At 34.6% G+C, this 25,795-nt stretch overlaps 1 protein-coding gene across 2 annotated transcripts in view; it reads left to right on the forward strand.

Annotated features, from left to right (window-relative positions):
• The window catches only part of LOC135141610 (protein sidekick-like), a 230,700-nt gene that overhangs the window by 108,889 nt on the left and 96,016 nt on the right, over positions 1-25,795 (forward strand). For both annotated transcript variants that reach the window (XM_064072864.1, XM_064072865.1), the window contains exon 2: positions 2,421-2,462. In XM_064072864.1, coding sequence (XP_063928934.1) covers positions 2,421-2,462 — 42 coding nt within the window. The remainder of the gene's footprint in view (positions 1-2,420; positions 2,463-25,795) is intronic.

The raw sequence follows: 25,795 nt of genomic DNA on the forward strand, positions 1-25,795 counted from the left end.
GGGGATGATTAGACAAATTTTGGTTACCGTTTTACCATCTACATGACATTTCTAATATGAATACAAAATTTCGCAACAATCGGTTCAGTACTTTCGGAGATTATCTGTCTAATAAAAATCCGGGACTGCAGACAGACGGCCAGACGGACAGAACGATAGACAGACGGAAACGGGAGACCTATTTTTTCGTCCTCTAAGGGTCACGAAAAGTCGAGAAAACATACGCTAGGGAAGAAAAACATCATGCTTCACCATATAACGAGATGAACAGGACACACGTGTTTTCCCTGTAGCAGTGATAACGTTTTTACATCTTTACCCCTGTTTTGGAAACGACGGCTTTCAAATCAGTTTTGTCAAACGAGAATCAGATTTAAGGCCACGTGGTCCATGTGACAAATCCAAATTAAATAGTCCGAGCATTCATCAGACATTCTTTGACGACGTTACAGCTCGCTTTGTTCAGCTTAATCTGAAAATATTGATTTTATTTCCCGAGGGATAGCTAAAGGAAATATTGTAATAAGGGTAGTTTGGCGCGTGCATAATTTCGTGTTTTCTAAGCGATTCGCAGGTCACAGAATACGAAAGTGCTAGTTTTTAGTGGTCGTTTTTGGAAATTTTTTGACAAAGTTGTTATTCTGGATTATTAAACAGTAGGAGGTGTTAGATGTTAAACTTCGCGTCACATTCATGATGTCAATTACGCAAACTGTTAATGAATGGAATACTTGTGGTAAAACTTAGTCCCATTAGAGATGATGCGGTAATGGTGTCTTGAGCATTATAGACCTCGTGCGGTAAAAAGTATGTAGTGTGGTAAAGAACATGGTTTGAATTTTTGAAAAGAAGTGTGGGTCAAAATCGCTTTGGGGCAAGTATTGCGTAACGATCGAATGATAACCGATTCATGATTGAATGTTATCAGCAATTTGTGCAACAACATGTTGTCGAAGTGTCTAAAATAGGAACGAACAGTACAATAATATAGTTTGTGGACACTCAATTTATGTTCATCATTTTTGAGATGCCTTTTAAATTCTCGTTTGTTCGGTGATTTTGTGCGAAATAGGTATGCATAGGCGTCACAAAGTTGCATAGTTGGATGTTGACATCAGATAGTTTCGATTCATGGTTTGAGTTGTTGGCGTATGCTTGAAAATGAAGTTGTGAATGCCAGAAGTGTTACAAACAAGCAATATTCTCAATTGAAAATCCTTAGCTTGCGGATTATTGAAAAATGCAGTCACGTATTTGATGAAAAGCGATGTAGTTGAGGTACAAAGCTGTTTCCTATTGAGTCATGTAAGTCGGCAAAGCGATGTGCTGATAGAAAAAATTGTAGCAATGGAGCAGCGGTCGAACGTCGCTCGTCAGTAATTGTGTATGTCTGTGTCGGTCCATTTAGACCAGATGTCGCAATATCCGCAACTTCATTACGAAGCTCTTTACAATTTCCGTACAAAGTATGAACTCACCCTTTCTTTTTACTCCTTCTATATTTAATAACGAGGGGCCAAATTACCTTTTAATTTTATAAATTTTATTACGGTATTATGTTTTCGACTCTTTCATGACCCTGGGCGAGAATATGCAAACAAGAAGGGCATGACTCACGATTTTTGCATACGCTCGAGTTTTCGAGAAAAAATTAAATTAATAGTATCATTTACTTTTAGCGCCCAATACCCAAACAGCGAAAAATTTTCCAATTTCATTCGCAAATATTTGTTTCACACACTTCGAATTACCTAACCAGCTTTCGTATAATTCCCATAATCTCAGTAACAATTTTTGATCAAATACTAATGTTTGCTGCCTGCCGGCCAATCAGACTAGAAACAAATATTTGATTAAATTGGTTCTGCAAAATTTCACGACTTTTTTAAATTCAAATACGAAATCGCTGATATATAATATAAAACAGCTTGATTCGTGTTTACAAACTCCGAAAATAAATATCATATTTCATCGTTCCATTAGGAGATACAAAAAGCTGACCGTTTCTCTTGAATTTTCCCGGTATTGACTTTGATGTAGGACAGATTGACCTGTTCGATATGTTGAACGATGTATAATACTTTCCTCCTATATGGATAAATGATGAACTAATACTGAATTCTTCATTACCGTCTTATATCGTATTTTCGATCAGTTTTGTTTGCAAATTCCCAAAAGAACTCTCTCTACTTATCATATGTTTCTTACGTCAGAATCAACTCAAACGAGTTTTCCTATATGGATTTTGTGTCAAAGTTGCAAAGTACTGCTATCTGTTGACTCGGAATATTTCCAACTGATCCGCAAGGTTTTTATAATGCGATATAGATTACTATATCTTTATACTTTAGACCCTCCATTATTTGTTTTATAACAACGTCATAAAAAAACTTTTCCCTTCTAATGTAAATCTCTTTTAGTTTCAGATAACTTCCATTATGGTGATGACCGAAAAAATGGACGTAAGTAGAAAACGTAACATTACAAATCTAGCTGCATGGAAATAAACTGATTGCCGAGTCCATGCATCTACCAAAATACTTATTTATCCATTTGTTGCTAAAACACCAACACATTCACTTGAATTATACAAACAACCAGCAATAAATACAAATTAAAGTCATACCTTTTACACAGAGACCTTGCTTCAGATATAGGTTATGTCAATTAAGAATTTTAACACAGATTTTAAACTTTTACGGTCTTTATCAGACTTAAAGTTGAGAAGTTTGTCAAAAGCCATTGTTGTAAATTAAACAAAACTCTAAATTAGCGGTGTAGTTAAAAAGGAACAAAAATGATTTTACAAGTATGGTTAAATTATATGCAAGATTGCACAGTGTAAAATATCAGCTTTCCGATTTTCTCTGCGATAAAAAAATCCTCAATGGGCGTGTGGTTGTTGTTTTAGAACACTTTGAAACAAAATATAAAACTCTTGTTTCAAATTAAGTATCTCCTGTGTGATCATCATAGAGAGCATTCAAGCGTTATGATGCCCTGCAGTCAAATAAAGGTAGCAAGTGAGATTATCCGTAATTATTGTTAACTTTTGCAAACGCATGTTCATTCCACATGATACTTTCGCGCTTTCAAAGGCGTTAAAGAATATTTTAATCGAAGTAAGTATGAAAGTGCGATGATTATTCTGCACGAGTTGTTTTGCTACGATAAGGTTTTTGTATGAATCTGATGACCGGAATTTTGCGTGAAAGAATCTGTTCGTCTTTTCATGTGTTGGACACGATCAATCTTTGTAGATTACTATTTCCATTATAGTGTGACGACATGGGACATTCGACTGACATTTAGAGTCACTTCATGACATCAGCAAGGATGCGGTTACCCTTTTCAGATTTTCCTGAAACAACATATAGGTAGTTTTAGATAGGATCCGACGTCTTTTATCACTCGAACGCTCGTGTTCGAAACCTCCACAAACAGTTATTACGAAAATATGCCAAGATCACCTCGATTTAATTTAGATATTTGTAATTGGTATTTGTGGTGTATATTACCCCGGTTACATTATACGTGCAATAATGCTTCCTGTTCAATCGCTACGTTTCTTTAAGAATTTTTGCCGAGTTTAAGGGAGTGCTTAAAATCGCAGGGTAGAAATAATTTAATTGAAAGTTGATACGTCTAAAGGAGAAGCTGAGTGTATCGTTTACACTTTGTTGGTAAACCGGAAACGCATCAAGTAAATTTAGCTCGAAATCGAGTGAGTTTAAGATTAAGAAAAGAAGAAGTGTCTGAGTAAATTAATTAACGCATAATGCCGCACGTAGAATAATGTTTAGAGGCAGGCCTAATTGTTATGCAACTCATTTAACGCAGTAAATATCTAATTCTGAATTAAATTCGGGCCTCGTGGGCCTAATAAAATTTATGGTTCATAAGGACAAGTAAGTTTGAACATAGCTGAGTAGGCAAAACGACCCTAAGAATGTTTGCGTCGTGGGTATATGTCGAGCAGTCGTTTTCAGAAGAACTGAAGCGCTGAAAGGTCTAAAACACGTTCTAAATGCGGGTTTGAACGCTAATGAAAACATTTCTTGGCCCGACACGTTTGAACAGGCGGACGAAACATCAAACGAAACTTGTCAATATTAATTACCTTTCAGCAAATAAGGTTAAACTTTGATCCACGTTTCACAGTTTTGACGGAGATTTTCCCTTCCAACAACAACTGAGGGCTGCTGCTGATTTAAATCGTACTAACAATAGCCATATATTTTCCGAAGGGCTGCACCCTAAAAAAGAAGGTCGTACACAAACGTTACAATGTGAATACATTACGAGGGGCAGGTATTGAATTTACCATCCTAAAATAATACAAATAAGTTAATAGAGTCCATACGAACTCCTACTTTCACATTCGACGTTTCATGGCCCCGAGAGTACGAAAAAATAGGTCCCCGTTTCCGTATATGTGTCTGTCTATCGTCTGTGTCGATTTGTATTTGACAACATCACCTCGAAATTAATATAAAAATAAAACGTTCCTGTACTTGTGGTTGATGAATCCGTCTAAAAAAACACTTTTTGCTTAAATGGTTACTTTTTTTGTCCCACTGTGACTGGTATTATTTTTGCCTAATACTATGACACCAATTTGTTCCAAATGAACTCACTTGGATACCGAATTTTTGTTAATTGTAATTTATATGATTTTCAATTTATAACGTATTCTTGGGAGTAATGACGGGAAGACCTTTTGAAATGGTGGGAATACTGTTGTGAAACGTATTGCGAGGAGTGTTATTCAAAGCGACGCAAATAAATCTATCAATAAGCCAGCTTTCATCTCTCCTCTATTGTCCAAGTTAAGAATCTTAACACTAATAAGCTCATTTAATGGCGTAATGATTCGTTCTATTTCCGGATTTTCCTTTTAATGGAAATGTGTAAGCGCGCCACAGTGTTATACCAATTTGTTTGCACTCTTAAATACAAAAACACCCAGCAACGACCATACAGCAGCTAAACGAGTTTTGTTAACTATTTAATGGAATTGTTTTAACAGCTGCAAAAGTTACATCCAACGGTAATCTCATCTTTATATCTGTTATGTCGTAAACAGGAATGACTCTCATTTTAATTGCCTTATTCTCTCTATTTTATTATTTTGTTCAAGCTCTGATTACGTTACACGCTTTTGTCTTTTTTTCAAACAAATTAAATTTAGTGTTTCTAGTTCGGGAAATAGCAACTCTCCGAGCGCATAATAGTAAGCCGAACGTCCAGCCCCGAAGAAACTTTTGCATATTCATCAAAAATGCACAGATTTTAAAATAAACCTAGTGCTTAATATTCTCGGAAAAATTTTTAAATATTCCTAGCGGGAAACTGTTTCGCTTAAACAGGTCGGCTCAACAAACCGTTTTTACGTTCCACACACAAATATAAGTGAAAGATATAAGACTTGATTCTAAATAAAAAAGGGTACGTGTGTGACCGGAATAAATTATGATTGCCTGCAAAACTTTCAAGGAACTCAACATAGGCTTCGTCGGAGATTCGAGCGTTTAGCATTTCGGGAGGACCTTACAGTTTTCAACGTAGTTAGGGGTCTTTTGATTTTACAAACACCAAAGGTTTTCGTCTTCGATGGAAAAGTCTAATTTTATTATCGGAAACAAAAATAAACAAAATTTCAAGAGTCAGTCGCGATTATTATTATTAATTTGATAACTTTCTGTGTGGCAAAAAAAATTAAATTATGTGTTGGAGTCAAAGCTTGAATAGACGAAAACATCAGAACAGTAAAGTTTGCACACAATTAAATATTAAAATTAAACGACAGCGCTATGATGCATCTGAACCTCGCGTCGGAGCCACTAACGAAGTGTCGATAACCGTCTTAAATTAATTCACACTTGGTATCTAATTACTAATTAGTGCCTTTTTAAAGTTTTAGACTTAAGCTTGGTAATTGCGCACGTTATATCGTTATTTTGGGGAATGGACACATCCCGGGCTTGAAAATAATCTTCTTAAATCTATTAAGATTAGAACTGTGTGGTAAAAAAGCAAGCAGCTGCAGATCTCGATTCTCATCCCGTCCTCTTTGTCAGTAACACACTAGCCTCCACGTCAACTGTCATTTACGTCGTTAGGAGATATAACTCCATATGATGTTGATATTAGCCAGATATCTTCCCTTTTTTAATCGAATTTATTTAGGAGGAAAAAGTAAGCCTATTGAGCACAAACCCTTGGAAAGGACACTTATTAAAATGGAAAAATGCTCGTACAATGGTTTTGTAAAATCAGTGTTAATATTCTCGCCATTGTTAAAATTATTTGAGAATTTATGCAGAGTATCTGAAACCCACGCAAAAATTATTTTCTATTGATTGGCAAGTACAAACAACTGAAAAATAAGAATGTTCGTTTGGTGGAATTATACGGAAAACATTATTATAATTATTACTACTACTGCTATTATTATTGAATACGAATATCTAATATTCCGGAGAGTGCATAGCCTGACGTTGCTTGAAAACTTGGTATTAAATTATGAATTAAATAACTTTAACACGTTGAAACTTCCGTAATATCCTGAACCTCCTTCCACTACTTAAACTACTTACTTAAAATTACGGAAACACTCTTCGCTTCCTTATTAAGGTCTTTTGCTCTTTCTGAACGAGGGAGATCCGTCCTTATATATCGATGGAGTCGTTCTGCAGGAAATTTTATTTGGTATTAACACGGTGTGATTGCAAGGATTCGAGATGTAGGTATTGATTGATATTGGACGGCATTCCACGGAAAAATATTGTAGGACGTTCGACCATCCATACAAATCAAAATTTCAAAGACAAAAAGGACAGGGGGATAAGTTGACTAGCGACGTGATGGTGACCCAGTGGTGTAGTGAGACACAGCACAGCAGGGACATGCAGAGAGGCGTGGACCTCTGTTGAGCTGTAATATTGGCCCCGGGAGAGAGCTCCGCTACCAGGATTGCCTACTTCCACGCCTCGCCCTAAGTCTCTCTCATTTCGCGTTACTACGACACATCTACACTCCACTTACAATATTTCAATTAGTCCGAACCTAGAATTGTACTTATTAATTACAATAACTGCAAAGCTACAACTAGGTCACTAAGACACCCTCAGCAGAAGTGGTTTAGGAGTGTTGTCACGCCAGCACGAGCACTTTTAAATTAAAATGCACTTACATTAACTACTTACATGAAATTTGTAAAATGAGAAAGTCACGGAGTTGGTCCACACACACTAGTAGATATAAAGTGCTGATGACGTCACGCTAGATTTAATATGGCCGAAACCACCGCCAACTATAATTAACATCAAACAGATTTGCTGCAAAAAAACTCCGTCCTGATACGGCAAAATTACGCAATATTTCACACTTACAAACGAAAAAGTAAACTTTCTCCGGTTTAATAATAGTAAATGCTTAGTTTTTGCGTCTCGAAATTTAATCAATAGGATTTAAAGCTTTCTTTCGATAGCGCTTAGCTTACTCTAATCTCACACGCCTACGCCTTGTGTAAGAGGAACCAAGAACCTATCTTGAAAGGTGATGAAATTTATTTGGCGCGATAGACTCCTTGTGCTTTTAGAAAAAAAATTCTTCTTTCACAATGGCAAAGACGTCGCCTTTACTCACAATATCAAACATTTATGGATTAAAAAAAGACGCTGTTAGTTCGTGTGAAATCGGCTTGAAAGTGTCTTGAGGACTTCTCGAAGCCAAATTATATAGTCGTTACAATGAAATAAGATTAACTCAACCTGAACTCAATATAGATTGGGTACTTCACTTTATTCAGACCACTTTTTGTTCGATTTGCTTCGTATGCGTAATTCCGGCGAACGTTCATACGTACTTATATTTTTCGTGCTAGGGATAAATGATTAAAACGCTCGCTCGTTCTGCGAGCTCCACTTATTTCGCGATTATTATACACATGATTATCATAAAGTGTACAACTTAGTAAAACCTGTGCAAGCGAATAATTATGCAAAATAATTTTCATTTTAAGTACGTAAAATATTCACACTTTAATTAGACAGCGAGTTTTAATATCATTTCAACTCGCAAAAATTTTATCTCAGTTTTCACCAAAAAAATTTATTTTAAATAAGCTGTACACAGTATTTTGTTTCAGTCGGTGAAAGCCTGTGAAAAAGATAACTTTTATTTAGCTGCTGTCTTCTGTTTTGTGTTTTTTTTTATCTCATATATCCAAGTTAATTTTATTTTATTACTTCACACAATTTTTGCGTATAATTAATTTTTTTTAATTAGTATGCAAGAGATTTCGCCCTCATTAATTAAAACAACGTATGTTTTATAAATTTTAGCAAAAAAGAAAAAGCTTTATAAAAAATTCATTTCTCAGAAACATGCCGCAGGTAACGCAAATAAAATCATCACAGTAAATAAATTTGATACAGAGTTTCCTACTCTAGGAAACTGCTTTGTTTAATAATATCTGGATGCGTTGCAATAAGTACGTTTATTCACGTAACACGTTGCACGATATTTGATATGAGTTACTGTGCCCTGAGCTAAAAGGCCCGGTAGTTCTTTATTATTATAATACTAATGTTAACTCTGTGTGGCTTTATTTATCTACCCTAGTACAAATGCATAACATTTTGCATATTTTAGATAGCATTTATTTATTTTGAGATCATCAAGTTCTTTGAAGGGGATAAACGAATAACGATACCTTCAAAAGTTTGATAATCAGTTTTGTAGTTTCAAAAATTTGGATGCCTAGGATAAAAAATAAAAATTTATTTTATAACCGTTAAATAACATTAGACAGCAGACGGCAGATGGAAACGGGCGACCTACTTTTTCGTGCTCTAGGGATTATGGCAAGTATTGGTAATATTAAATACATTTTAATTTAAAAATAAATGGTAAATAAATAACGACGTACTATATCGTGTTACATCAACTTTAATTACCGTGGGGATTAATTAAGTATTCCATTGAATAAAAATTTGAAGTCATTATTGTTATTTATTCGTAATTAATAAAGCGCTGAAATAATATTTAGAGGACGTAAAGGGCAATTGAATGGACATTTTTGTTTGCTGACGCATCCGCTTGAATGGAAGCGTAACCGGAGAAACATAAAGAAAGGTAGAGAAAAAATATGTGTAGGTATTTGGTGCAACAAATAAATTCAACACATTATTGACCTCCGAAAACAGAGCTGTTTGAGAATCCGAGTAAAATCGAAATAAACTTGAACCAGTTATGTACAAGGTACAAGTAGAAAGTGATAAAATTCAAATCCATTGAAGATTAAATTTTTTCGGAATAGTTGACATTCCAGTGGCAAAATCGTTTGAAGTTTGAGGTAACATATTGAAAAATGATAAGAAGCATTGATGTGCGATATTAAACGGGAACGCGGGTCTATAAATATAACTGGAGTTTTTGTAGCGGCTCACAATCATCAAAATTTAAATATGCAGATTCCAGAACGTACGGAATTTGGAGCCGAATTAATCCCACATACATTAAATGAGCGCTAAGTCGTGCCAAAAACCCAATATCTCTCAATCTTGACGAATCGGGATTCCGAATTCCCCAGAAACGCGGAAGAATTCATAGAGTAGAAACAATTATTCCGACCCGAATTATACATGCTCTCTTCTTTCTGACTTCCTTTTACAAATTTCTCGTAAAGCTTTTCAGCCGAATAATGTTGACGAAAGTATTTTGGGCACAACAGTACAGATAGGCCGGATATCCTGCTTGTATCCGATGTCTCACTAATTCTACTACTTATTCGGTTTTCTGACAGAACCCACTTTCTGCTCGACTTTTTTCAGTTTCATTCGCTTTAATTCACTTGTAGGTAGATTTTTTCGGCTTTTCTAAAAATAAAGTCGCAAACATCCTACTTTTATCCCGCACAATGCATTCAATCGAAAGCTCCGCTATATTCAGCTCTTTCAAATGCATTTTATTCCGCTGCAAAGGGAGCTTCGAAGCCTCGAAAAACCTCTGGAATAAAACAGCGAAAACACGTTCTGAACTGTGTAATTAAACCAAGCAATCCTGAACTTCTTCGATAAATAACTTGTTTTTTTTTTTATACTATAATAAGTAACACCACTATTGCATACCAAACGGCTCTTTTGTTTGATCACCCATATAATACATTTTCATGTACATTTTTGAATACTAGACTCATGTGACAAGAATTGCAACAGAACATACTTAATATGAATTATTAACCAAAAATTTATAGCGTACCGGTATTTAATTTTTTAAAGAATTCTTTATCCTGCAAATTCTAAATCGATGTAGAATGTTTAATAAAACGGATAAAATACATTTTTTTATCAAGCTATTTAACGAATTCGACCTTTCACAATATTTGATAATCAAAATTGCACCAAAAAGATTTTAAAATTTATTTGAAATCCGCAATCCCGGGCTTTTCTGATAAATTATTTCACATTTTTCAGATCCTGCTAAAACCTAAAATTATCATATTACCATTTTTGTAAAGCCTGTTTTAACACATTTTTGAAAGCCTCGACGCAATATGTAATTTTAATTGTGTACATGGATTAGCTGAAATCGTTGGAAAAATGCTTTTCCGATACGTTGCTCAACGCCAAATAAACCCCATCGACATACAAATTATTAAAATGTACTGACAGTTGATAAAGAACACTGCTTTGCTATAAAAAATGACCTCGAAATGCAATATATCTAGCTCCAGAGTGTCCAGGTTGGAAACATTATTAATTATTAGTATTGTATTATAATAAAAATTAATAGTTCAATGTCAAATACATATAGTAACCGGTATTCAGGCAAGCATTTTATTATAACAGATTTTACTGTTTTTTTTTTAACGATTTAAGCTATTGCAGTTGATGTTTCCTCCTACTCATGTCTAACTGGGAAATAAACAGCGCCGACAAAATTTTATGCTTGAATGAGAGTAAATCCAGTCGACAAGTGGTAAAGTTGGTAATTCAACAATTTTCTAGCTGGGTACTCAAAAAACGATTCACGAATGTGTGTAGGATTAAACTCCGTTGTAAGAGCGTTCAAAACTGAAAAGTCGGGGGCGGTGGCTGGAGGGTGGTTTATGATGTTGTTGAGCGTGTACAAAGTTTTCCAACTGCCTATTATCGTCAAACATTTACAATTACAATAGAACATATAATAGGCTAATGTAATATAAATGGTGGATGCGCCGGGAAATTAACTTTCCGGTTCCAGATATTGAATTACGTATTTTTAAAAATTTGCATGACCATGATGAAAAATGGTGGAGGCGCCGGGAAACATATATTAAAACGATAACAGAAGGCAAAAAAATCGGGTGCATCTATCAAGCAGTCATCGTTTTGTCTCAAATATTTAGTTAGGCTGAACAACAAATTCTACTAATGGACGGGTAGTTATCCATCACTCTAATTTCTAAAATTACAACGTAACTAATGTAAATTCGTTGCATGGAAACAAATGTGTTTACTACCTCTAATGGTCAGAGCACCATTAAAATTAGCTAATCTTGTGGGATAAGTTACTAATTTGACTCTAGAGAGCAATTAGCTAATTATTCTACCAAAGCTGCAATAGATTTACATAAAACTAGCAATATTTTGTCTTTAGTATCAGCGAAGCGGGAAATTTTTTCATAACTAATTCATGATTTCCTCTACACACCTACAATTTGCACAAGTTATCCTCCAGAAAAACGAACAGCGTTGATTTATTTAAAAACGGATTTCTTTACAATCATACGTTTGAATGAGGTAAAACTGTTCGCGTTACACACCGGATCGATAATAATTACGTTACCGGAAAAACACTCACCGGAGCACCGAAAATAGTTAAAGTAAAAAATGGCCGCTTATTGTTCGACTAAAATTAGAAAAACCACATTGGGAACAAAGGAAACGACAGTTATTTATTATTAAAATTAAAAAGCTGCAGCGACGTGCGGTGGGCGGAAAAGTAAATGAATTATTATATTTGCATGAAAGTAAGTTAACATTACGGTAGGAAATAAGTTGAGCGAAGTTAACCCAACTTCTCGCGATAAATAATGTTTTTATAATGTACAATTTTCGGAAAGCATCATTGATAATTGAAATTTTGCTTAAGTCATGCATAATTTATAAGTTCGCACCCAATTACATGACGAAAGGTGGAAATTAAAATAGTCCTTTTGGGCACATTTGCATTAGCGTAAAAGAACCAACAACGGAGGCATTTCCACGGATTTACTTCGTATAAATAGCCTTATTGAACCTAATTTTGCCGCTTTTACACACCCTCACACGCGTATTTACCGACATTAACAGGATTATTTTTGCTTCGGCTAGGGACAGCCTGCAAAACAAACTAAACTAAAGTAGAAATTTATTTTTAGACACTTCAATCAAAACAAGACGCTTAGTGGAACGCAAACATACTTAAACTTTGGCCTTACGCTGGCGTCCACCATTAAAAAATGTGCGCACTGCAGGTGTCATTAAATACATTTTTGACATGTTGCAAAATCACCACGGAACCAATTACAGCACAAAACGTGTTTATTTTTGCTTTTGCGGAAAAAACGAATCTTTTAACGCTTTATAATTATATCGAACAACTTCAGAAATTGGAAATTGGAATTGAAAAAGACGTGCTTCCAAATTTAAAAATTGACGAAGTTTGAGTTGTCAGTATATGAAAAATATGAGTTATCTGTATAAATCTCGTAGAGTGGGCCGCTCGACGGTGGAAACGAACGTCTTGAACTTCTATTCGAGTCGGGGTCACCAGAATGCCATGAATTAAACGAGACTCGCGCAGATATCGTTTATTACTTCGGAGAAAATACAAAACGTTGCGTTAAGTTTATGTTTATGTTATTGAGCTTTGTTGTTGTGGAAATAAAAATGTTCTAGATTCTTGCAGAATATTATTATAAATGCAATTTTCTTGCCGTAACATACGTTACATTTTTCCGGCTTGTACACAACTATGTTGTTTCCCTGGGGCTTAAAACTTCTTAAATAATTTACCCTTTTGACGGGGTTCGCCCTTAAGACAGAAGGGTTGCACGGTCTGTATGCAGACAAAGGGTTAATTCCTGCAGACATTGTTATAAGATATTGTTTTAAAATTGCATGATTATTGACGGAATTAACACCGAACAAAGGAACAATTATATCTCTGAAGCAACTTGCACAACAATGGAGTAAACGGTACGAAAAACAGATTCATCAAAGACTCCGTTTAATCTGACTTAACGAGCTGATGTATGGTACAACCGAAATAATTTAATTGTCATAATTTAGGTAAATAATTGCAACTACCAACTTTGGTAAAGACGGTTATGTAAGCTTTGTACAATCTCTAGCTCAGTAGAAAACATATTTGCTATATCTAAAGCGGAGTAATCTAACAGAAGGTATTTAGCAAACAATCTAGTTAAATAATACCGTCATTATTTTAGTCGCTCCGCCCTCTTTAAAGAGATAACGCAAATTCTATAATTAATAGCAACTGTATTAATGCAAAGTTATCCGATAATAAACGCGTCGCTGACTTCGCTCTCTGGCAATATACAATTTTTATAAACCCCATTCATTATTTTAGAACTTAGTAAACAGTACACTTATTGATTATGATATTCATAATGCACGTTTGAAATTTGACAACAATCGGTCCGGTAGTTTCGGAGATTATCTGTCTAACAAAAATCCACACTGATAGACAGACAGGCAGATAGACGGAACTTTTAATCATTGAAAGTCAACATGAATAATTTAACATTAATTTGAGGCTATTTATTTCAATTAATTAATGATTATTGATTGCTATTAAGACTTTTTAATTATATAGACACAGTCATAGCCTTTAGTTGTTATTAACACCAACGCAACAACGCGTAGGACGTGCCAGACTTATCCATAAATGATTGTTCCAACTTTTATCACCACGATACTTTTCATTTTTTAACACAAAAAACCCATTAAATAAACATATTCTGAAATATTTTCCCTTCAAAACTTATGGAGGATTGTTCAATTTACTACACTACAACTAATGACATGCAATCAATACACATAGCCTAATGACAGTACAGTTGATATAATTCTCCTTTTTCCGCACACTTTATTGTAACAATACAATATTTATAACGACAACTTTTTATCTAAATTTTTGTTTCAAAGTTTGACACAAATAAGATGAGCTAGAATTGAGATTTGAAAATTTTCGTTTGTCACACCTTTCCTTCCAATTACTTAGTCGAGTGGTGTCAAGGTCGACTAAACTTGCCGCTGACGTTGCTGTTCACCGTTGACGTTGCTGTTGTGAGATAAATACGCAGCGAAAGTATGCGTCGTTTATATCATCCGTTGACGTTGAAAGTTGACACGCCGTTGACTTTGGGTTTTCAACCAATCAAATTGCGGTAGTGCAGTGCTGCCAACTTGAAGGAAAATCCCCTGAAGTATCATTAATATAATATAATAATTTTTTTTTCTGTTTGGTTTTCGATATTTCCTTATACAAATTTTCCATTTTAAACAGATTTTAAGTTTCATGTTGTGAAAACAAGTCTATACAAAATATGATAAGTCTGTACTTGTGATTTATCATTCCATTCATATTTTTTGGATTTGCATATGTATACAGGGTGACTCAAAAAAATTAATAAATGCGTGAATTTATTTTATTGATTTAATCATGAACTACAAAATCGAATGCATACTTTGAAATCTTGGAGATGTTTTAAAGTTATCCTAGGCATGGTAAATTTTTGATCAAAATATATTTGCTCATCCCCCCTAAAAAATTGATGACGCCGCCCCAAAATTTTGCTGACTACATCCTTAATAAATTAATTAAAATGTATAAAATATGATGAGTCTGTACTTGTTATTTATCATTCCATTCATTATTTTCGGATTTGCATATACAGGGTGACTCAAAAAAATTAATGAATGCGTGAATTTATTTTATTGATTTAATCAGGGACCACAAAACCGAATGCTTTGAAATCTTGGAGATGTTTTAAAGTTATCATAAGCATGGTAAATTTTTAGTCAAAATTGATGCTGTACTTCTAGTTTATCATTGCATTAATATTCTTTGGATCTGCATATACAGGGCGGGTCAAAAAAATTAACCAATCAGTCAATTTATTAAAGAAAGTGTAACCAGAAGCGAGGGAAGTTCTGTTGAAATAACCTTCGACCAATTTTTCTTAATATACACAATATTTTTTGAATAACACGATACTCAAAAACATGTCTTACGTGGTAATTTCTTGTAGAAAAGTAATACGGATTTTGCAATTAAATTCCGCACCTTTGGCTCTCGACGATTAAAAAAAATCATCCATCGCAATTGAGATAGGGCGGGTGGGCGGGGCTTATATTTTGCGATTCTTCTTAATATACATAGTCGTCTGTTCAGAACAAGAAACTTAAAACATGTTTAAAATGATAAATTCTTCTAGACAAATCTTGCAATTAAGCCCTGCCCCTCAATCTGACAACGAATGAAAAATTGATCACAATTGAGAATTTTTGGCTTTATTTTTCTTAATATGCATAGTATTCTTTGAACAACACGATACCCAAAAACATGTGTTTAATTAAATCAGTTTAGTTAAATCATCAGAATAGAGATCGGGTGGGTGGGCGGGGCTTATATTTTGCCTTTTTTTCTTAATATACATAGCCATTTTTTCACAACAAGAAACTTAAAACATGGTTAAAATACTAAATTTTTGCAATTATGGGGCGGAGCCTAATTGCAAAATCGATATTTCCTTATACAAATTTTCCATTATAAACATGATTAAAGTTTCATGTTGTGAAAAGACGTCTACACATATTAAAACAAAAAGGCAAAATGTAAGCCCGCCCACCCGCCCTATCTCTATTGTGATGATTTTTTTTATTCGCCGTGAACCAAGGGGGTGGAGCTTAACTGCAAAATACTTATGTCTTTACAAGTAATTAAAAACATGTTTTTGAGTATCGTGTTGTTCACAGAACGCTATGTATATAAAGAAAAAAAGGCAAAATATAAACCCCGCCCACCCACCCCATCTCAATTGTGATGATTTTTTTTATTCTTACAAACTCAAAATACGTTTAAAATGGTAAATTTTTGTAGGGGAATATGGATTTTGCAATTAGGCTCCGCCCCTAGGTCTGGCAACGAATGAAAACTTCATTACTATTTAGATCAGGGCAGGTATGAGTGGGGCTTAATCTTTGATTTTAATTTTTTCTTAATATACATACCTAGTATTCTTTGAATAACACGGCACTCAAAAACACGTCTTACATGGTAATTTCTTGTCAAGAAATAATAATTAAATTTCGCTTCTTTGGCTCTCGACGATAAAAAAAAATCAGCACAACTGAGATAGGGCGGGGCTTATATTTTGCAATTTTTCGTAATATACGTAGTCGTCTGTTCAGAACAAAAAACTTAAAACATGTTTAAAATGGTAAATTCTTCTAGACAAATCTTGCATTAAGCCCTGCCCCTCAATCTGACAACGAATGAAAAACTGATCACAATTGAGAATTTTTGGCTTTATTTTTCTTAATATGTATCGTATTCTTTGAACAACACGATACTCAAAAACATTAATTTCTCGTAGAGAAATAAGGATTTGCAGTTAAGCTCCGCCCCTTTGGCTCACGTCGAATAAAAAAAATCATCACAATTGAAACAGGGTGGGTGGGCGGGGCTACATTTTGTCCTTTCTTCTGCAACCCATTTAAATATGGCAAAAATTGAGCATCAAGGTTACTATCAACGTCCACTTGGCAACATTTTCAGCTCTAAAAGCAACGTTAGCGGGAACAGCAACTACAACCGGAACTTCAACGTCAACAGCAAGTTTATAAATCCCACTTCATCCCTTGCACCTGACTAGTCGAAGGAAAAATAGAGTACCCGCTTGTAGTGCCGATTACTCACTCGCTCACACTCACATGTACGTTATCCTGATGAATAACAGTCACGATTACTCGCTCCTGGAATACAAATAAATACGTATTTTATGCCACAGTGATACCTACTACAACATCGCAAGCTCAAAAGCTAAGCCGGTAGATTTTAAATTGTAACATTTTGATAGTTGTTGAAAATCTTTTTGCGAAAAATCCTGTTATTGTAGCGTCGAGGTCATCTGGTGAATTTTTAATGAGGCTTGTTGAATTCTTGAAAGAAAAAAATGATGTCGGAGAATCGCAGAATGTTTTTGTTTTGTTTAATTATATATCAGGCTGTATCAAATGGGAGGCTCGTGTGTTGGTGGAAAGCCGGAAAAGATAAAAGGCCAACAATTCAAATGCATTAAAGTGGGAAACAACAGATAATTTGTTCTGAAGAAGTTAGTGGAAAACGGGTTATAAATTACAGGCTCTTTGGAACTGTGTGTCTAATATGTAACGGATCCGATAAATTTGAGAAATTACAAGTATGTGCTATCAGATTTTAAATCATCGGTTCTTTATTCTGTTGCGTATTGAGCTGTAAATCAGAAGTACAAGACGAGATATTGCCTGTTTCCGACAACACACCACACATACATCACGTTGAGGTAACAATTCAAATTTAAGCTTTAAAAAGCTTTCGCTTGGGTTGCCCGTTACATTTAAGTTACACGTTTACATTTAAAGCTGTCTTTATTTACATTCACGCCTCCATCGAAAATCGTGGCGTGTGTATATCGAGTTGTTGAATTAATTTTATACAGATATTGCTAAGCTCAGGATTTTCGCAAGTTTCCAAACTGTAATTGAAATCTGCTATTGTGTTTTCCATGTGAGTTTTCTTTGTTAGTGATCTTTACTCCGTTTGTATGCAAGACGAATTTCGGAAATTTTCCCATGAGCGACATTATCCAACTTTCACTCATACTAGTTAGAAGCTGTCACAATATAATTACAAGATAATTTATAGTATAAACAGTGGCATAACTCAATTATTTCTCTTCATAATCTATGCAATTATAACTGAGGACGGAGACAAGACAATTCTCTTCCCTCCGTTACCCACACGATTCATCGATTCAGGAGTCATGCTCAACCTGCTCATGAAAACTCGAACGCCACAAAAAGCAAAAACCAAAACTTAGATATAGTACACCGCCAAGACTTCGAAATGACAAATTTACCGAGCAGACGTAAATTTTACATTTTAACTTAAAAGCGAAACGTAGGTACTGTAAAAATGTAATGTCAGCAGTGATACATTGGTTCCCAGTCCCGTCGGACGCTGTTGCACTTACAAAACTCAACTAACTACAAGAGAACATTTTATTAACAGTGTAATTTAATCTATTGATTAACAACTTAGACAAAAGAGTTAATTACCTCAACTAGTTTTTAGTTTGGATAACAATCCAATATTTTGTTGGCATCGTATAAATGATGCTAATTACTGGGGTGCTCCTTATGACACAACGGTGACTGGCAGTAACTTTCGCCGAACGTGAACGAAGGAAAATATCTAAAATGGCGTGGAGGCGGTTGTTGTAATTGCGAAGAACAGAAACGCGAAAAATGTCGCATTGTAAGTAGACAGATGTCACTGTTAGCAGTATTTATGTAGGTTGTTGTTATTTGATGGAATAGAATTTGGAGAAAATAAATATTTTGGGAGCGTTCGTCCCTGTAACACCTGCGAAAAGCTTTATATCCCTAAAAATACTCTTGAAGAAAATTTATATCAGGTAAATATACCGTGAAATTGAATATCTTTCTGACAGTGTATTTCTAATGCGTTTTTGAAGGAAAATCCGAGGAATAAGGAGCGTTCTGTAGAAATATTGTCTTTGATTTTTACACAGAAATAACAAGATCAGGGTCTGCTTTACACACACGCGTTTGCAAAAAAAATCCACACGACCATCCATCAAGAATTCCTTATATTGCAAAAAAGAACAAAGATTAATGAGTTGTGAAAGTTGAGTAAGTGGCAATTTATGGGGTGCAACATATACGCGTTATGACGTAGTGAAAGGAAGGGTGTTTTCACCGGTAACTCATCCCTTATTCATGCGAGGGTTGCAAGTTGCAGGTCAGGGACCAGCCGTATATACCTAATGTCCGACTTACACGCTCTGCTTCAGCAGACCGCAGTTTGTAGACACAAAAACGATAATTATAATATTACAATTATCTCACCAATAAGGAAATTGTCTAGATATACACTGCAATACTTTGTAAACTAACCCCAATATGATGTATTTATTACTTCCCGAGCGTAAACGACGCTTCATGTCCCTAGAATACGAAATAAATGGTGACCCGTTTCCGTCTGTCGTCTGTCTCGATTTTTATTAGACACACAATCCCCAAAACTACCGGACCGATTGTCGTCAATATGTATGATTTTTTATTTTTTTTCAGTAAACCCTAGTTAAATTTAAATACTCTTGTACTTGTAGTTTATGAATCCGAACTGATTTTTTACTCTACGCATCAAAATTTTCGCAAAAAATCCCTTATACTGTTACTGCGACTATCTATATTTTTTTATGTACAGCACTTATCACAAATAAAATGTCGCAATTTCAAATTTTTCAAAGAGGATTTGTTGGACTGTACTTCAGGGGCGGCGGAAGTACTATTGACTCCTCAGAAAGTCTCAATTTACAAAATAATGATAAAATTACGTAAAAAAAGTCATTTTTCTGTACGTAGGATCAGATAAAAGATTAAATTCTTTATAAAGAAAACTGCGCTACAAGTGTACTCCAAACTGTTATCTATAAGCACTAAAAGGTGCTTTTACAAAATCTGAAGAGCTCCAGTTTACAGATAATTATTAATATAGTTAATTCGCCTTTCAACTTTAAATATAAGTAGAAGAGTCTTTTTATTCCATAACTTATTAAAATTATGAAGTCGTAAGACAAAATAAAGCAAATGAGAGCAAAAGCTTCCGTGTGGAGTTTTGTTAGACAGATAATCTCCGAAACTACCAATAAAATGCAATCCTTTATTTAATAAGCGGAAATCGAAGCAATAAAAAATATGGACCGTGGCATTGTGAGCGTTCACCCGATTTCCCGCACTCCGCGCCAGACCAAATACAAAGGTGATTAAACTATGACACATTTTAATGAATTCAGAATCAATCTCGAAAAAAATAAAAACAAATAATATTGACAAGCCACCATATCCATATTTGTGTCTTTCGCTAAAATTATTACGTTTATTATTTTGTGGCACAAAATGAGTGGCAATTTTTAACCAAATAAGAATAGGATTTACGTGTACGTCTTTTATATATATAAAAAACAGACCTTTGACATTTGTGTTTATTCCATTGCTACCCACAAAATTAGATTTAAAGACGAAAATAATGAGCTGAATTTGGAGAATTTAAATCTTCGTTGAAAGGTGAATATTTTAAGACCTCAACGAGCGGCTCTAGGATTAATTTTTCGCTCTTAAGTACTTCATTTTGTACTTGTAGTGTTTTTGCTTAAAACTCGGTTTCTGGCTTCTACCTGACTTAAAGGCGTAACCACATTGTTACCATTTGCATACGACCGATTTACAACAACCAGTTCTAATTCAATACGTTTTGCGTAAGGAAACAGTGAGCACTTAGTTCTAATGCATTTATTCGGAAAGCTTTTACATTTATTTTCTGGAGCTCTATCCACACTATACGGCGGCCACCTCTTGATTCATAATTGTCGATATTGGAACAGATTAAAATACTCGAGCTGATGGCTCCACCATATATTGAACGAAATAACAATTTTCGATATTGCTGTGTGAACAACACATAAAACCCTTCGACCACGGCAGCTCCCGACACTAAAATAGTTTCAACCCCAGGAAAGGGTCGTTATAACTGAGTGATATCAGAAATAAGGGAAGGAAACTCGAAACTTCTCACATGCCCTTTAAAAATCCTAATACACCGGAAAATGACAGACAAATTGGCTCCCTCAATAGCCACTTTCACATCTCTTCTGCATTTTCGCACATCGCATTACAAATCAGAAAGATGATGGCTCCTTGTACGATTATATCGCGCGCTTTATTACTACGCAATCCTCGCTCGACTGGCACATAATCATGGATTACTGATGAGCATTCTTTCAACAAAGAACTAACGCTGATTGTCGATAACTTCAAAAACACCCAATAAGGTAGAAACGTTCTCAGATGTAACACGACAAATATATAAATAAGAGTTCGGTGATGGTCCTTGATATTTCAAACCTTATTGACTCCTGAAAAGGTAATTTATTATTTTCTCGACAAAATCTACGAGAGTTAGTAACACCAACGAAAAAAGCGTTCCACAAGGTTCTGTTTTAAGGTCACTAGTTTTCTACGACATTACGACGCCTCAAATTCTCTTCAGTTTCTAGTGGAATCTCTGGTGAATTTAAATTAATTTAGAATTACACAAGACAAACAAGTCTGGATTTTTTACACAAATTTTTACCCGTTTTGTTCTAACCACATGTCCCGTGAGGATTTTTAATTAAAAATATCCGGTTCGAATTCTTCGGGTAATCATCTTAAAGCTATGTGGCATTTTTTACCATTAAAATTCTTTTTTTTTAATTTAGCCTGCAATACCCAAGTGTGTTTTCTCGTCGGCGTGGAAGAGGTTTCGCTTTTCATCAATATTATGTGAAAAAACATGCCACCTCGGAATTATTTACTCACGTAACGCTGGCTTTGAAAGAATTAACTTTTAAAACCTAAAACGGAGTAAATGACCAGTTCAACCTGAAGTAAGACGATGATCTAGCCGTACTGTTAGAATAATTTAATAATTTAAGAAAGGTCCAATTCCTGTAAGCATAGTTGGAAGATATTTTGAACTGTGAATTTTGGGCCAGTACACACAGAACAGAGATACAATTACACAACTTGGTCAACAATAGAACTGCGGTACTAAAACAATACCAGTTTAACTCAACGTAAGGAATAGACCTATACAGTAAATACAGTAGGTTTATCTTGAGAAATTGGGCATACAATTGCAGCTACCATGCCTATTAAGTAAAATTATATCTTGAATGGGCTTACGTAAGCGCTATTTAGCAAATAATTTGGTTCAATATACTGGCATTGTTTTAGTTGTTCCGCCCTGTTTAGAGGAATAATGCAAATTTTGTCATCCATATATTAATTCAAACTTACCTTGTATAAAGGCATGAACACAGATTATAAGAAAATGAATTTGAGGGTGATAAGGCTGAAACTTTCATTACACCGTGAGACTATTAAGTAAAAATTTAACCATCCTCAAGCAAACCCTCACCCAGATACAAAAATGTGATAACATACAAACCTGAAACACTCTATTAAGGGATGTTTGTATTAACAATTCATGAATAAAGCTTGACGATATCGGTTGGATAAGCTATGGTTTCAATTAGAAACATAAATATAGCTTTTGTCGTTGGAGAAATCTCATCCATCACGCATAAACAAAATGGTCCTTCGAGCCGGATAATCGGAAAAATTCTGTTACAAATAAATAATAATTCATATATTACATACAGAAAGATAAACGCACGTTTTGCCAAAGTGTTCGCCATCGAAACGAAAGCCTGTATATCAAAACATTCTCCTCACTATAAACTTTACAGGAAAATGAACTACAGTTACTTTAAGTTTATTCGAGCAATATTGGAGATTTATGAACGTGTTGTGTTAGGTATGCGATATATCGTTTCAGATAGTCAAAAACAAAGGATTTTGTTTCATTTTTGAGTGTCGTGACGAAATTTATGAATGTCGTCTTAATAACGCGACCCGCCAGGTCTTCAAGTGCTTTGAGGTATATAATTTTTGCCCCGGCAAAGTTGATGCTTATATTTAAAATTAGTTCCAATTAATTATTGGGCCTTTGCGTAACAGATGACGTTTCTGAAAATTCAGAATAACGATTAATTCAATTTTAATTACGTCGCAACTGACACTTTTGTCTTCCAATTCATTAATTTAAAATTTTAATGAAAATCCAGCAAGTTTTTAGTAAGTAGAGTTTTTTAAGCAACGTTACACTTTAAATAATTCCACAGTATGAAGAGTTATTTGACTTTTAAAAGTATTCAAGTTAATAAAAACGCCTTTTTACGACAATATTAAAATGCCTATCTGGTTGAGAAGGCGGCCGTTTACTTTAAACATATTTACATTAAGGCCGCTAAAAAGGCGAGCATAATTTTGGAGAACACGGCCAGACGATGCTTGAATAGATGCAGAATAAAGCAAATAAATAACAAGCGGGGAATGGATTTATCATCTGCGGATTCAAATAAAAATAAATTATTACCTACGTTTTGAATATAAATACGGCGTTAAGACTGTGGACGATGTTATCGGCAACCTTGAACAGCTCAGACGTTTCAAAAACAACACTACTCTCCCACTCCCGGGGCGTTTATGATTTAAGTCGCGACTTAATCGAAAGGTTTTGGTTTCGCGTATCACGTATTAGGTTCACAAGGGCTATAATCGCATGTCTCGCATTTCTGTTTTTGAATGGAGTTTGGAATTTTTCCCACTGTTTCCATCCACAGTTCCGGATGAAAAAAATATGTGATACGATTTTGAGCAGGCATTTTGTATGAGCGTATTGTTTCTGCTATTTGCCGTACCCTTCCTCCTTTTTGTTTCGTCAGTTCCTATAACTCTTAATTATCTTCCTTTCGCGATTCTTTCCTTTCGTGCCTAATTCTGAATACGGAAAATCATTAAATATTTGGCCGCGGAGTTGGCGGAAGGATGCAAACAATAATCGGATGCGTATTTGCAGAAACATGCATGATATTCATGAATTATTGTCCAGAAGACGATATAATTGATTTCTCGTTCGGGTTTGTCACGAATCGAATGCAAGTTTCTATTTGCTACGACAATTTCTGGAGATAATTAGTTTATACTAGAAGTAGAAACTGTAGTAAATAATGTGATTTATTTTTAGAAGTTTTCAGAGCGCTGCATACAAGTAATGAGTTTGACAAAGTTCTTAATTACTTAAACAAGCGGACATTACAACAGGATTGCTAATTGAAGTAGGATTCATTATGTTTGAATTGCACATACGTACGTGGGATTGAAACATAAATATTAAATTCCAATGTTAACCAAATGTACTTCACCAAACACAACACTCGATTTCTAAGTCTTTCTCAGAATTACCCGATGAATAATTTAAGAATAATGCTTGATTACGCTGCATCATAAAACATTTCTAAAGCCTAAAATCAAAAACGTAACCAAAACTTTACACAGAGACAGTGCGTAAATAAGTTTTTCGAATACGTAGTACTAAATAACACAAAACACAAGATTTCTATATGTTCATTCCCGTATATTTACCAAGTGTCTAGATACCAGAATGAAGCTCAGATAAATCAAATATTAGAAGCCAGTGAAGTACGCTTTAATACAACCGTCTTTATACAGGGTTTCTATAAATGATTATAGGGTCGCAGAAGGTCATGTAAACGTGCCGCCTCTCAGATTTAACTGTACGGAGATCCGTACCAAGTGTCCAAAATGACAAATATCACACATGTGTATAACTGGTTGCATATGTTTTTAAAAATAAAACAAACTCATTACGATAAAAAGAAACAAATTAATTGCGATTAAACATCACAGTCAATGTTGAATATGTTCATCATTCTATATAAGCCACATGTTCACTCTCTTTTTAATTTCAAAAATGTTCTGTAACATCCTTTCGTCAATACTTTTGTCTCAAATCATCAACAATTTCCTCAGATGAAGTTTTCCACGAGATTTCTCTTTGTTGATACTTTGTTGAATTATTAAATCACGGTATTTGGTCAGATATTCTTGCTTACAAGCGGTTACAGAATACAAACGCTCTTCGTTTACGAAGTCCTATTGCGATAACAAGGCATCACGATAAAAGTGTCTTGTTCAACAGAATAAACCATTTTCACAGTATTCGCTTCCTATGACAAAAACAAAATTTTCGTACGCAACCACCAAGAGTTCTGAAAATGAATTACTGTAATTCGCACTTGAAAAACATTAAAACAATAAAAACGACGACTTTAAATGACAGACATTAATGTGACAAGTGAGAACTGTCATAATGATGCATAATCACGGACATAATTTCAGCGAAGCGGGATTTTCTTCATACCGGTCTGAAGATCACAATATCGGGGTTATTTCGGTTTTTAATACGATTTTTATCTTTGAAGGGGAAAATATAAACTACTTCTACAACACGAAGCTTGGCAAAATTAATATGGACTTAAAATCTTTTTTTATAAATGAGAATAATTAAGTAGTCACAGTAATAATTTATTGTTATAGTTTATAACGGTAATAAGATTAACTCAAAGAACAAACTATTCTGTTATAAATGAACGGAATAGTCGTTTTGTGGGTATAAGTTTGTTGGATACTAATTTAAGTTTGCTTTTAATCTTAGAACGTTAATGGCAAATAAGAAACGTTCCGGGTTCTATTAAATCATTTCAGAAAGAAGTTTTAGAAAAACTTGTGTCTTTAATTATTTACGAGGGAATTAGTGAGAAGAGAAAAAGAATTAGTTCGGTATGGCTTCCGAGCTTATTTTTCAGAAAATTGCTCAAGTGTTTTTCAAGCATCTTGTAAACAGAGTAAATTTTCAGATTTAATGAAACCGAGAAAAATTTTCTGGGGAAGCAATTGAATTGCCTCAGGTTGGCAATTCTTACTTAATTCTACCTTTGAAGTTTTATAAAAATAAGACGGAAAATAAATAGAGGCGAGGTAAA

The sequence above is a fragment of the Zophobas morio genome, unplaced genomic scaffold (assembly GCF_036711695.1).
Source record: "Zophobas morio isolate AGI-343-1 ecotype UQ-CSIRO unplaced genomic scaffold, CSIRO_AGI_Zmor_V1 ptg000044l, whole genome shotgun sequence".
Taxonomy (NCBI): Eukaryota; Metazoa; Arthropoda; class Insecta; order Coleoptera; family Tenebrionidae; genus Zophobas; species Zophobas morio.